This window comes from Durio zibethinus, chromosome 28 (assembly GCF_047325235.1).
Source record: "Durio zibethinus cultivar Kanyao isolate XHJ-2024 chromosome 28, ASM4732523v1, whole genome shotgun sequence".
NCBI classification, from domain to species: domain Eukaryota; kingdom Viridiplantae; phylum Streptophyta; class Magnoliopsida; order Malvales; family Malvaceae; genus Durio; species Durio zibethinus.
Window position 1 is genome coordinate 9,200,878 of NC_143189.1, and position 15,137 is coordinate 9,216,014.

Genomic DNA, 15,137 nt, shown 5'->3' on the forward strand with positions numbered 1-15,137 from the left:
TATCCTGATCCGATCTATTATCATCTCTAAATATGAGTGCAGGAGTGCAAAACTTCTTTATGACAAATATGAGTCCATTAAACCATTATTTTCTTTTTTGTAAATTACATTTATCAAAAAATATTACATTCATATTACATCATAATAAAAATAGTTAATTAATTAATAAATTACAAGATAATTAAATAATTAAATCTATAGAGTAAAATTTAAAATTTTAAAATCTCCTATTTACTATTAAAACATTAAACCAACACCTCATGTAAACAAAACCATCGGTACTTTTGCTCCTGTTTAAAAAAAAAAGATTGTTGATAGTCAAGTATGTGCTTCTAAAAAACTATTAACTAATTATAGTTATTTGCCTCAGCACCAAATTTCATGGTTCTAAAATCATATGATGTGCAAAGCAAATTTTAGAAGAATTATAAATGTAAAGATGCAATAATTTTCTGCCCAGTGAATTGAGTGAGTTCCTTTGACCATGCTTCCCATTATATTTATGTAAAAAAATCATTATAACTTGAGCTCATTTATTTTTCCTTTTTTTTTTTTTTTTCAAGTAATCAGGTTCTTTTCAAGTACTAATCCTTGGTTTTGGTTAAAACCAAAATCCTTTGGATCAGCTTAGCCTAAGCTTTTGCCTGATTGAAGCTTAATATCGGGATACTTTTTTGCAGATAAGCAGATAAATTTCCCTTTCTATGGCTAAACATAAAGGGATGCGTGGACAAGCTACTGGTTGCTGCATGCGTTTTTTAGACCACAGGAAGATGTCAACCAGCATCTGACCTCTCAAGCAATCATCTATGCAACGTGTACTTTTTTTTTTATTACGTGACAAGTGGTTCTTGAACTTTGCCCTTCTTCGAACCTATCCAGGCTTATCTACGCCACGCGAGCCTATTTTGCAATACGCACTTTGAAAGTTTGAATACAGAAACAAAGAGTTAAGACAGCTACCAGAAAGTCAGGGAAATTAAGTGACTGTCTAGAAGAATTTGGAGCGGAGCAAAAGCTAGGTGCAAATGGCTAACACAATCAACAATTTCTCTAAGAAATCACAAGGAAAAATAAAACTTCTATGCAGAAATTTTAATACTAAACTTGAATCTAGATGAATGGAAGATGTCAGTGTACCTTCCATACAGCAGAATGGACAAAAACAATACGTGGAGCTGAGCATTCAGTCTGACAATGTTCTTCAGCATTAACAGCCAACCATGTAAATCCAAACTTGCAAGAAATTGACATCACTAAATTGCAAACCGATTAGCCTCACTGACCTTCATGAACTAGAACTTATGGCAGACAAATAAGATTAATCCCCATTTTGTTGTCATATATTGCCAGAATAGGAAAGACAGCTGCAGACTAAAAAGAATTATCTGAAAGAGAATGCATTCACTTGATTGAAAGCGGCATAGATTCAAGATTCAACAATGAGTTCTTCGAGTTCAAAAGGCTTCTACAACAGCTCACACAAGAGCAATGGTAATAACAGATAAAATAAACTGATAAGATGGGGTTTTTGGCCACTACTAACTCATCTAATCAAAATTATAATGCAACAATAGTCTAATATTATATCTGTCTCTGGACTATGAATAAAACTCTATGCTGTGCTATCCGTAACTCACTATTTATGCATTGATCATCCATGGCTACAAACAGATTCACATAAACAGCTCTTTATGAACAGATGATCCAGGTACTAAACTTTGCAGCAAATTTATCAGTCTTGGAATGGAAGCCTGCAAAAAGCAACCATAATTACAACCCATTATATGTCAATAGGCATACCCATTAGGAAGAGATCTTCATCATCACTTTGCTCAGGAGAACCATTGGAGTAATTATTACAAGTTTTCTCCACTTCCTCTTCCGTGAAAATCTCCTCAGAGCGGCAATCAAAACTGCAAAATGCCTTCTCACCTCTGCAGGAATCAGAAGAAAAAACAGCCTCAGTCATTACAACAAGATGTAACTGAAGTAAAAGTCACAAGGGGATGTGAATTGTATAAACCTGTTCATGTAAATGTCTTCATTCTTCTCTAGTTTTTTCTTGCAAGAGTAACAAAAGCTCAAAAACTCATCAAAGGGATAAGGGGTTGAAGTCTCTGTGCTCTTACAGAGTTTAGGCACTTTGGTTCCTGGTTCTGCTTTTTTGTCAAAATCGGTCAACTCATTGTTGTGACATTCCAAAATACAGTCACCCAAAATGTGAGTAGTTTTAGGGTTTGGACCATGAGAAATTATACAAGTATAATCCTCAGAAAGTTCTATCTTGTCTGTCGAGAGAGATCCCATGCTATGGCTGAGAGGTATAGGAAGTGAACTTGGTTTACTTAATAAGGAATTATCTACTTCAAATGCTCTGCCAACTTGCAGAGGTGAACTATTAATGCCGGTGGTTCCATTCTTCAAACAAAAACATCTAGAACTCAAATTGGACTTTTGGGTAGAGGCAACAAAAGAAGGGGAAAGCCAGCTGGAATCTGGTTTGAGTTCTAATGGCACTTCCTTATTTCCAAAGACAAGACTAGAATCAACTGACTTGGTGTTGGATTTTCCAGCTTGAAAAAGTTGTGAAATTGTGTAATTCCTAGGCAAAGAATTAGATTTCATATAATTACCGAGGAATTCATGGGAATACCTTGAGGAATGAGGAAATTTAGTCTTCACCTGTGGTCCAAATATTATATTCTTTGGAGAATCAAGGTCTACACCATCTGGTTTAATTTCATCAGCAAGCAAATTCACAATGCCCAAACCTATCTTACTGCAGTCCCACTTCTTTTGATAACTACTTTGGGATGATGATCTAGGACACCTAACACTAAATGGGTTGCTAAAATTTACAAAAACTCTCCAATCAAGAGGAGATGTAGGGCTCCTCACTGTATCAGAATCTGAAGAACCCTTAATACTGAATCCAACAAGGAAACCAGGAATATTGAAAAGTGAGCTTCTAATATGCCTTAAACCCAATATATCAGACTGAAAATAGGACTTCGAATCAGGATCAGCCATCAGATTACCATTCATTGAACTTGATTGCAAAGTATGTTTTCTCACACTGCATTATCTATCAAACCTCAATCTTTCAGCAAGAAAACCAGCAATTTCTTACTGCATTAGAATCAAGAATTTATCAATATAAAACAAATATGATTGATACCAAAACCAATAAATATAATGACCAAAGCCATGAAGAAGCAAGTACCATGTATGGCAATACCTCATGAAAAAAATAAAGATCATTGATTTGGCCACCCAAATGACAATATTCAACCGTGATAGAAGTGGAAGCATAGCTCGTATACAGTTATATACAGATAGGGGCAAAAGAAAAATAAATGCCTAGATCATCATATCATATTCAACCACAAAAAGCCTCAAAAGAATGAGCATTTTGGAAGCTACGATGCAATAACAGGGACAATGCCATAACAATTTTACTTTAAAAGACAAAAGTTTGGCCGAGTCTTTCAGTAAAAAATAAAAATAGTACAAGATCCTTGAATCATTTCAATAATGCAAGATGAGAAGCAAAAATACTTGAAAATCTCAATAGAGCTCTAAAAAACTCTTCATCAAAAAACGTTTTTGAGCATCAATGAAGGAAACAAATCATCCCTGACCTTCACTTAACATGATAAAGTAAATCTCAATGAGGAACAAGAGGCGATCCTTTTGAATAGCTTGTATGCAACAATGAACTATATAAACATACAAGGCAAAAGAAACAACTAGGCCGATCATTAATCAACATATAACTCTAATAAGAAGCGAGCCGCAATGGGATTAGCATAGATTTTGATGATCAACATTAATCAAACCCAAGATTATCATTGATCAAAAATCTTAAAGATTCCCAAAAATCAGACACATTTGAAGAGCTTTCAAGCTAGAGAAGTGAGAACATCAAAAAGAAAAAACTCAAAAACAAAAGCTTGATTAAAACAGAATGCAAATTTTACTTCAAATGCGTCAAATGGGTACTCAATAAAAGAAAAAAAAAAAGGTTAAAGCATCAATATTAACCAAAAAAAAAAACGACCCTCGCATACATCAAAACAAGCATAGACATAACATTAAAAGTCAAAGTTAAAACATACAAAAAGAATGAAAATCAAACTGGTTTCAAACAAAGGTCCAACCTTTTTGACATCCAAGAAGCTAAAAAATGTAGACTGATAGAAAAATAAAAATAAAAGAGCTAAAAAATTAAAAAATAGCAAAAATAAAACAGACCCACCTGGTATTCTTCCCCTAAAACTTGAAAGGTGAGAGGAAAAAAAAAAAAAAAGAAAAATCCCAAAATGCAGAAGAGATAATTTTACTTTGGCTTTGAAAAAAAATAAACTCTCTCTCTCTCTCTCTCTCTCTTTTTTTTTTTGCAATTTTTTTGGTTTGCTTTTTTATTAAAATTTTTTAGTAACTATTTTTTTCCTTCTTCTGCAATGCATCAAAATCAGAGAAACAGTAAGCCAATGAGCCTTCTGGTACTTCTCCTTTTATTCTCTCTCTTCACTCTCTCTTCCTCATGATTAAGAAAAAAATACATATTTTATACGATGTATTTGTAGAAAAGAGTGTATACTCCTGCTTTTGGAGTTGAATACAAAAAGAAAAAGAGTTTCTTGTGTGTGAAGTAGTCACACTTGCCTACACTGCATGCAAATATCCTCCACTTGACTTTGTCCATCGTGTTTTTTTTTTTTTTTTAATATTTTAGCTGTCCTTCTTCATCATCAGCTTTTTATTTCCATTTCTCTTCCTTGATTCTTTATTATCAGTTTTTTTTTTCTTTTTTTGGGATTTTATAATAAAAATATTTTTATGGATATGGTAAATATCTTAAAATAGCCAGTAATGTGAGCAAGCCTAGCTTCTTTTTTTTCTTTTTTTTTTTTAAGTTTAACAAGTTAAAATTTAAAATTCAAATCTCTTCTTAATTTTATTATTTTGATAAAAGAAAAGTAATTGATTTTCTAAATTTTTTATTTAAAAAAAAACAAGCACTCATCACATAACCTGATAATATCTAGTAGTTTTAAAGTAAATATAAAGATTTTCTAAATAGTCTTTAAAGCAATATTTTCTAAACAGATATGATATTAAAATAACATAAAAGGATATTTTCAAAAAAATTTTATTTATTACCAATTTTTTATTGTTAAAATTTGATAAACATATTTTGTTCATAGCCAAGATTTTTAATAATTTTTAATCTATATTTGACTTTATTTATATTTATTTAATTCAATTGTGAAGGATATAAGGCCTATGAATTATCATTGAAAAATAATTTTTTTTATAAAAAATATGATTATTTTTTAAATTATTAAAAATAATTAAATATCATTATATATATTTTAGCAAAAGATCGATTGGCTGCTTTCGTCGATCTAAAATAATTAAATTTCATCTTATTTTCAAGTAACAATCTTGATTTAATCTTTTTTGTCAAATTCATTTAAAATTTTTCGTTTTATTATCAACAAATGTATATTAGCTTTTCATTCAAAAATCAAATTCCAATTACCTTTTTATTTGGATTCAAATCAAATACCTTAAAAAAGTGGAAACCAATTATTTTCTTTTTCAAAATGAAATGTAAATGGCCAGTGAAAGAATTTGTAAAGGAAAAAAAACTTTTATTCAGACCATGAAATGGTCCATTGATGATACATATTAAAAATTCCAATTGTATTGTATAAAGAGAAAAGCTTTTGAAGTAGGTGTTTACCTTTGTAAGCACAAAAAGAGAAAGCTGACCAAAATCGTCTATTAACGCCGATGTTTTCTTTTGCGTTTAATTACGTTAACCAATAAATAGATTTGGTAATATAAAATATAATATAAAATTTAATATAATTTAAATTTTAATATAATTTAAAATTTTAATATAAAATATATATAAATTTAATAAAATAAAAAAATATTTTTATATTTTCGTATTTTTATAAATTATGATATAAATTTTTTTGTTAAAGTACAACATAAATATATACAAATACTCAAATTATCAATAATTTATATATGGATTATTAAATTTATCAATAAAAATAAATAACCTAATTTATAACATATATTTACAATTAGAATTAATATCTCGCCATTTCTTTTATAATAATTAATTAAAATATTTTAAAATTTATCTAAATTTAATTTATTTTGAACTATTTTAATCACTTTTTCTTTCACATCAATTTATTATATTTAAATTTTTATTTTAAAAATATTTTTAATAAAAATTTTTTTATACTTGAAATTGTTAAAATTCTTGAAATTTGGATGAGAAATTTTGAAAAGTTCAATTTTTTAAAAAATTCAACTTAAAAGGGTAAATTTTGTGAAATTTCCTGTTTCTATGGTAAGAAGTCAACATTTATAATAATTTTTTTAAGTAATTTTTGTCTTCACTTAATTTTAATTACAAAAACTCATTATAAAATTTATTTTTCATATTTTTACAAATCTAATAACACCAATATTGTATATTTTTTTAGTATTTTTCTTTTTCTGTCTCTAATATCATTATTTATCTATTATAAATATTTTTCTCTCATCAAATTTCAATATTTAAAAGTCATTTTAAAAAATAATTATTCAAATAATATAATTACAAATTCTATTATTTTGAATTATGCGTTTTAAAATGCTAGCATTCAAAAATTTTGCTAATTTCAAAATTCTTCATTCAAATGCACCATTAAAATTACCTCAATTTCTCAATTTCAGTAACATTTAATATGGTAAAAATGCTTAGAGGATCAATTAAAGCATGAAATAAATTGGTTGGGAGTAATTTGGAGAAAGAACTTTTGGTATTTTTTTTCTTTGCTTTGGACACATAGCAATCAAATTTTTTCATCGTTTTATTATTTTATTTTGTTTTGTTTTTTCTTTTTAGTTTTATTTATTAATTTACTTATTTTTTTTATTTACATACATATTTAAAATTTTATATTAGGAACATGTTTTTGATCATCGACAAACATAATAAAAAAAACCAAATATATATGTTGGACAAATAAATTTATACTTTTTTATAATTTTATTTATTTATTTATTTGTATCATATAAATTTTTAAAAAATTAGAAATAAATTAATATTCTTCCAATGATGAAATTAAAAGAAAATTGCAAGTGGTGCTTGAAATTACTAGGTGAGGAATTTTTTTAGAATTTACAAAAAGTGTTAGAAAGATTTTGGAAGTATTTTAATAAAAAATATTTTATTTAATTTAAAAAAAATATTTAGTAAAAATAAAGGTTGGTAAAATCAAAAATAAAAATAAATAAACTTTTTTCTTTAAATTTTAAATTAATCCAATGGTAAAATTTTTTTAAAAATATAAATTTCTTAGATACTCTTGAAGTAAGAGATTTTTTTTTGGAATTCTATCCAAATATTGGAGAAAACATAAAACTTTCTAATATTTCAAATAATGAAATTTAATTAAGAATAAAAGACTATTTAGATAGTTGACACTTGAATGTCTTTACATTTTACAATTTGAGCCTAAACTAAGGAGAACTTATCCAAAGCTAAAAAGGGCTTATCCTTGATCCTAATCCACTAAACAAATAAAGAAATTATGTGAACTGGATTAGAGAGGTTGTGTTCACACTAATTGAAAAAGAAAAGCATAAAAATGTATAAGAATATGATCAGATTCATAGACAAACCTAGACAATAGATATTAGACACGTTTTCAATTAGAAAATGTTGTATTTACATGAGTAAATGGGAGACTACTTATGTTCATACTACAACTTATTGTGTTTACATGCAAATCTCATGATTTTAGATACCATTTTAGCAAGATTGAAGGTAATCCCATTAATTTTGGCAACCCCAAAACAACAGTCCTTATGTGTTTCCATGCTTGGAGGAATGTTCCAAACTTATTTAGTTTTGGTCATTACTTAGTACTAAACATCAGAGTTTTGTTTATCTTTAAGTAATATTTTAGATTATTCTAAAGTTTTATATCTTTTACGTAGATTTTCTAGAGTGGTGAATTTCTTTAATTTTGTATACAAGCATAGTATTCGTAGGATGGTGATTTTTATATCCCTTAGAGATTGTTCTTAATGGTGAACTTTGTTCATTTGCAATTTAATAAATAGCCCTTATTTTACAATCTATTTTTGTTAGTCATCATTCATTGTGTTCTATTAGTTTACCCACTTTTGTCAAGCCCTTAGAGTACTTTTGTAGTTTTTTTGCATCAAACAGCCTTAAACATCTTAACCACCCATTGCTAGTGTCAATAAGTCCTTTTTAGGATAACATAAGATTAGTTGGTACTGTCTATAGATGGCTTTTTAAATGTGCTAATATCTTTTATACAAGTAAATTAATCAATAACATAAAATAAAAGTTATCGTTAAGTGGGGGCAAGTCACAATTTAGCTACCAAATTACTTTTTATTTGTCAAATAGCTATTGATTTTGATAAAAAAAAGTTTAATAAATTATTGGGTTTAAATGTATTTTTGTGTTAGATTTTAATTATATTCAAACATAATGAGTTAGGTTTTAATTGGATTTGAAGAAAGAAATGTCAAAGTTTGTTCGATATTAAATTTTAATTAGGTTTATTTTTATAAATTTTGATTTTTTATCATTTATTATCTACAATAAAATAAAATACAATAATAAAAATACAATAATAATTATAAATATAAATGATATAAAAAAATAAAAAGTTATTTTCCTTTTTTTTCTTTTATTTTAAATATTTTTATAAAAAGTTTATAATTAAAGAAATTAAAAAATCATACATTTAATCAAATAATTAATAAAAATACAACACCAATTATATAACATTAAAAAATAATTTAAAATGTAATCTTAATATATAAAATACTATATATATTTAATTTTAACTTTTTATAATTATTTATTTTATTTATTATTTTTATATTAAAATAATTAATTTATCCAACTTAATAGTGTAAACCAATTCTAGTAATAAACAAATACAATAGTAGTAGACTTGCACGTTGACACGGGCAAAAAGGTTTTTAGCAATGAAAGTGTAGAAATTGCTTATCATTATTATTATTATTATTATTATTATTATTATTATTATTATTATTATTAAAATGAAACAAAAACAAAGAACATAGTAATGGTTGAAGCAAATTAGGTAAGAAGCAAAAGGGAAATAACAACAAAAAGCTTAACCTTCAAGTTGTGAAATAAGTATAGAAGCAAAATTATAAAAAACATAACAATTAAAGTTGAAAGGTATAATAGAATAAAGAAGATATAAATTATTGGTCTGGATAGATACTAAGTTTGAAAGTATTTTCATTGATCATCACATAAAGACAATAATTACTAGCTGTGTGGAGGTATTTTTTTTCTATTGGAACAATAAAACCATCTGTAATGAAAGGATAGAAAAGAGTTAGCATAAAAATAGTTGATAGGTTTAGACATTAAGCTATGACTGCTAAAAGTTTACAACAAAAAGAAACCAAAAGACAGCCAAAAGAGCAACCATAAGTCATTGTAGAAGCATAAAAGTTGTATGGCCAACAAGTGATATAGTAGTTTAAATAGTTGATAGATTTAGACATTAAGCTATGGCTACAAAAAGTTCACAACAAAAAGAAACTAAAAGGCAGCCAAAAGAGAAGGCATAAACCATTTTGGAAGTGTAAAAACTATATGTAGAGGTGAGCAGCTATTGGTTCAGACCGATTTAACTAACCGAAACCAATGAAATATGGTTATTTCGATTTGGTCTAGTCAGTTTTCAGTTATAGTCGGTTTTAAGATCGATTAAATTCATTAAATTAATCAGTTATTGGTTTTTAAAATTGATAACCGAATTAATCGATCTGATAATAACTAAGGGTAAATATGTATATTCTCCTAAAAAACCTAAACTTAACTCACTTTTTCTAAGCATGTTTATTAAAAACATTTTCAATAATTTCTTACAAAAAAATTGAATGAGGTTATTCATGGTGTTTCTGGCAAAAAATGCCTTGAATAATCTTAAAAAATTTTTATGAGAGGATTATTAAAGGTGTTTTTAGCTAAAATGACTTAAATTAGCTTCATTAAATTTTTGTAACACCTTCAATAATCCACTGCCATTTTTTTTTATTATTCAATGTGTATTTGACAAAAAAATCTTGAATAATCCCTTACAAAAAAATTGAATGGGCTTATTCAAGGTGTTTCTGACAAAAATTGCCTTAAATAATTTCTAAAAATTTTTATGAAGGGATTATTGAAGGCATTTTTAGCTAAAAATTCCTTGAATAACTTTCATTAAATTTTTTGTAAGGGATTATTGAAGGCTTTTTTGGCCAAAAACACCTTCAATAATCCCTTGCCATTTTTTTGATTATTTAAGGCATTTTTGGACAAAAATACCTTTAATAGTCCTCTAATAAAAAATTTTAGGAATTATTCAAAGCATTTTTAGTCAAAAATGTCTTGAATAACCCAATTAAATTTTTTGTAAGGGATTATTCAAGGTGTTTCTGACAAAAAACGTCTTCAATAATCCAAAAAAATGGCATGGGATTATTGAAGGTGTTTTGACCAAAAATGCATTCAATAATCCCTTACAAAAAATTTAATGGAGATTATTCAAGGTGTTTATGGCATAAAACGCCTTTAATAATCCCCTTATAAGAATTTTTTAGGATTATTTAACATGTTTTTGACAAGAAGCATCTTGAATAATCCCATTAAATTTTTTGTAAGGGATTATTAAAAAATATCTTGAATAATCCTATTAAATTTTTTGTAAGGGATTATTACAAACCGTTTGAAGATTTGGAAACTAGACTTAAAGGGCTTTCTATCCATATAAAGTTCATAAACTAATTCATTATGTACGAATTATAGTGAATTTTCAAATCTACCCCTTGTGCAGTTTTCTAGACAACTGCAGTGTGTCTAGTAAAAATTCAAAATCTTTTTTTAGAAAATTTAGATTTTTATTTTGTTTAATCCATTAGAAAGTTATCTCAAAGAGCTTTCCAACCATATAAAATTCAAATATTAAAACCTTGTGAATTAATACAAAAAAATAAAACATATTCAATGTTGGAAAACTTTATTATTGTAAAACAGCTTTCTTAAGTTAATCTATTTCTTAAAACCAATATTATCAAAATTGTTTTAAGTCCAAAATGAATAAGTTCACTTTAAAAACAACAATTTGACTTTTATTTAAGCTCAAATAAATAATCTTTAAAGATAGATTTGGTTTGAAAAATATGACACCAATAAATATTTGTTTAAACTTTAAAAATCATATTATTTATTTAGTAACAAAATATAAAACTTAATAACATTTACTAAATAAATCATTTTTCAAAATCTTGATCACGTTTATTTAGCTTTAATGTTTTGTCATTTCAAAATAAGGATCAATTCAAGGCTAACATAATAGTTACACAAGTTAATAATTTCAATATTATTTAAGGATAATAATTTATACATAAAATATTAGTAATATTTTATTTACTTCGTAATAAATATAATTAAATTATTAAATTAAAAAAATTTATTGATAGTAAACTAGTTTTTATAATATAAATTACGAAAAAAAGATTTGAATTGGAAAATAAAACTAATATATTAAAATCAAAAATATTATATTAAAAAATTATAAAAAATCATAAAAAATATTTTAAAAGTTGTTACAATGAATATTAGTTTGAAAATATAAAAATTATAACATAAAATAGTTACAACTAATTTTAAAAAGAAAAAAGTTTTTAATTCGCATATTAAATGAATAATATTGATTATTATTAATTTTACATATCACTTCATTATAATGAAAAAAGTTTTTCACCATTTTAGATGAGAATTAGATAACTCTTTAAGATAGTGATCTAATCACTCTTGGTGATCCAAAATTATTGTCACGTAAAATCACTAAATGGTTATTAAATATGGTAATCTAATCACTATATATAGATTACTATAACTTTTGAGTGATCACTTCATACCAAACACTACTTTATTTTATTTTTACAAAGGATGTAATTTAAAAATTTTAATAAATATATAAGAAATTGTGATAATCCTATAATGTCGAAAATGCTAAAAATAATTATTAATTAGAGAAAGTCAATGGTACGTTATTTTTATCATATATTTTTCAATTATCTTATACACTGAATTTTATTTAAAAATTTACTAACAAATCTAAGGATGCCACAATTCACATATCATTTATGTAATTATAAGTAATATAATTAATTAATTAATTAATATGTACAATTTAATAAAGATATGACGTTGATTTAAATTTATTTTTTGAATTTCTTGTTTTTAGTTGAGTAACGAAGGGTTTTTAGGTTTCGCTTAGTAAATTTTTGTCAGAATGATCTAAATAAATTTATCTATATTAAACATAATAAACTGATAAAAAAATATTTTTCCAAATACCACAGCGTCCTAAGCAACCAAAAAATACATTTATTTAAATATACTTTTTCAATTTATCACTTTGATTTCACTTGAACTGAAAAATGATAAACAACTCAAGCCCAAATAGCCATGGAGCCCATTTGACAATCCCTTGACCTTATGGGCTCATAAATATCAAGGCCTGCTATTAAAAAACTACGCATAAGGCATACAATAGCAGCAATCCTCTTTTTATCCCTATTTTGTTTTTATTCCCAGTTTTTAACTCTCTCCACGATCACAATTTTTTCCCCTTTCCGTGTTTAATTTTCTTTCAAGAAGACAAAAATGGAACTTTTCAATTTTCCTTTAAATTTTGAGTTAGAGACTTCTTAGAACTTCAACAAAGGTTTGATGTTGAAGAGAAGTTTGAGAATTTTTAGCACTTTTTCCGGTAAGTTTTGATGGGTTTTTGTTGTTTTTCTAAATCGGATTCTGATTTAATTAAAGATTAGGGCTTTTGATTTTGGGGATGATGGGGTTAATTGGAATTTGATTTTTGGGAAAGGATAAATCAGTGATCAAGAGTTGGAAAGTAAAAAGATCAGCCAAAAAGAAAAAGTAACTTGAATTTTAGTGGTTTATTTTATTTTTATTTAGGCAATGAAGGGTTTGATGTTGTTAACTTGGGTGTTGAAAGATTGAGAATTCCGTGATTTAGAGTTGAAAAAGGTTATTTTTCGAGTAATTTTTTTATGGGTTTTTGTTTGATTGAATAATAAAGAAGCTTGGTATTGCTTTCTTTCCTTTTATGAAGAGAAATGATTCAAGGGTTTTAGGAGTTCTCGAGGAGTAGGATTGTTGATGAGAATTAGAGGGATTGTTTTTTGAAGAAAAAATAAACGATTGTTATATTGTTCTTGAAGTTTGATTGGATAGGGAAGAGGAAATTTTGGGATTGAACCTACTAAGGTGTAGGGGAAGTATCCTTTTTGTAGGTCTTTATTTAAAATTTTATTGTTGTTAGGCTTGGATTTTTAGGGATACTTTTGGGCTTTGTTGAGCTGAATTTTTGGTTTTAATGGATGACATTGGGGATGATGCTAGATACCTTGCAAATCCGTATGGTGTTAGTCACCAGCAGGGTTATGATTCTTTGAATCGCCAAAAGCTTCCTGTAAGAAATGTTCCATATTCTGGACCGATTGGGAATCAATATGTTGATGATGATGAATACGAGGAGGAAGAAGAAGATGAGGAAGATTTGGGAGAGGAAGAGGAAAATCATATGCAAAATAATGGTGTTCAGTATGCAGGAAAAGATATGGATGATGATGATGATGACGACGATGACGAGCTAGATGATGATGAGGATGATTACAATGTAGGTGGTGATAAGCAGAAAGGTTATAATCGAAAGAATGATGATGTTGAATTGGAGAGGCACCCAAAAAAGAGGAAATTGAAGAGTTTGGTCTCAAGTTATGAATTTGCTCCTCGAGTACCAGCACCAGCAGTTACAGCTCCATCGGTGCCAAAGCCCTCACATGGTGGGAGAAATTCTCTTACAGATTGGACTGAGCGTGAGACATTTGTTTTGTTAGAAGCATGGGGTGACCAGTTTTTGCAATGTGGGAGAAAAAGTCTTCGGTCCAAGGAATGGCAAGAAGTTGCAGAAAAGGTTTCAGAGGTTTCAAAGATTGAAAGGACTGACACCCAGTGTCGGAATCGATTGGATACTTTGAAGAAGAAGTATAAGAAGGAGAAGGCTATGCTGGCAGAGACTGGTGCTACCGCCAGCAAATGGGTTTATTTCAAGAAGATGGATATTTTAATGTCAACTCCTCCACAGCAGGGTGGGCTATCTTGTGGGTTGGACTCGGGTGAGTATGTTTTCATGAACCCTAGGGTTTATTTGAACCGTGCAAATGGTTTGGATGAAATGAGGGATAGCCCAGCAAATTCAGAATCTGCTGATGGTGAGGAGGATGTCTCAGATGGACTGCCACCTAAAAAGAGAAGATTCAGGAGGCAATGTGATGAGGGTTCTTCATTCAAATTGCTTGCAGATTCTATTGAGAAATTTAGTGATATATATGAAAAGATTGAGAATAGTAAAAGGCAGCAGATGTTGGAATTAGAGAAGATGAGAATGGATTTTCACAGGGAGTTGGAAATGCAGAAGCAGCAGATCATGGAGAGAGCACAAGCTGAAATTGCAAAAATACATCAGGGTTTCGACGAGGAGAATGATTCTGCTGAGAATGCTAGTAGGTAATGCATGCAAAACCCAGTTATCTTTGCAATGTTGATTAGATGTTGACTGCAAAATGTTGTTGTATAATATATTGGTGCCTTTTGCTAATTGTTACCATGAGCAACAATAATAACGCTAGACATGCTGTATCAATCAAGTAGAAATTTTACTAAATTTAGAAATATCATTACTCGCATTATCACTTGTACCACATTAATGCATAGATCTGGATGATTCTTTTTTCCTCTATCAATTGCTGTCACCATTGATCAAGCTTGAAAACGTGGACTTTGTGATTATTGACATCATTGTTGCAGGTAAGTGGGTAGTTGTATTTCTAGTGTTTGTTCTCGTGAAAATAAGGTTGGCTGGTCCAGTTGAAGTGTAAACTTAAGACGTAATGCAGTGATCTGACTTCTTGGACAGTATAAGTTGTCCTTTACTCGTTTTTTGCTAGATACGCACTAG

General features: G+C 27.9%; 2 protein-coding genes across 3 annotated transcripts; one reads left to right on the plus strand and one right to left on the minus strand.

The window, feature by feature from the left end:
- Positions 1-1,384: 1,384 nt before the first annotated feature.
- LOC111281093 (FCS-Like Zinc finger 10-like) lies at positions 1,385-4,551 on the minus strand. 2 transcript variants are annotated; one of them, XM_022868698.2, is made up of 3 exons: positions 4,262-4,551; positions 2,027-3,132; positions 1,385-1,937 (listed from the first exon to the last, which is right to left on the minus strand). In XM_022868698.2, exons 2-3 carry the CDS (start codon positions 3,046-3,048, stop codon positions 1,784-1,786), a joined length of 1,176 nt encoding a protein of 391 aa, XP_022724433.2. In that variant the 5' UTR covers positions 3,049-3,132; positions 4,262-4,551; the 3' UTR covers positions 1,385-1,783. The 2 variants fall into 2 exon arrangements, with proteins under 2 accessions (XP_022724433.2, XP_022724434.2); XM_022868699.2 differs by lacking the exon at positions 4,262-4,551 and having other exon boundaries at positions 1,624-1,937; positions 2,027-3,192.
- Positions 4,552-12,660: 8,109 nt separating this feature from the next.
- Positions 12,661-14,880, plus strand: LOC111281231 (uncharacterized). Its single transcript, XM_089757118.1, has one exon. It carries the CDS (start codon positions 13,494-13,496, stop codon positions 14,688-14,690), a length of 1,197 nt encoding a protein of 398 aa, XP_089613244.1. The 5' UTR covers positions 12,661-13,493; the 3' UTR covers positions 14,691-14,880.
- Positions 14,881-15,137: the final 257 nt, after the last annotated feature.

Excerpts from the sequence above, each read along its gene's own strand:
- LOC111281093 (XM_022868698.2), bottom strand. The coding sequence starts at position 3,048 with ATGAATGGTAATCTGATGGCTGATCCTGATTCGAAGTCCTATTTTCAG. Across the intron at positions 1,938-2,026 it reads GAAGACATTTACATGAACAG|AGGTGAGAAGGCATTTTGCA; the intron begins GTTTATACAATT and ends TGATTCCTGCAG.
- LOC111281231 (XM_089757118.1), top strand. The coding sequence starts at position 13,494 with ATGGATGACATTGGGGATGATGCTAGATACCTTGCAAATCCGTATGGT.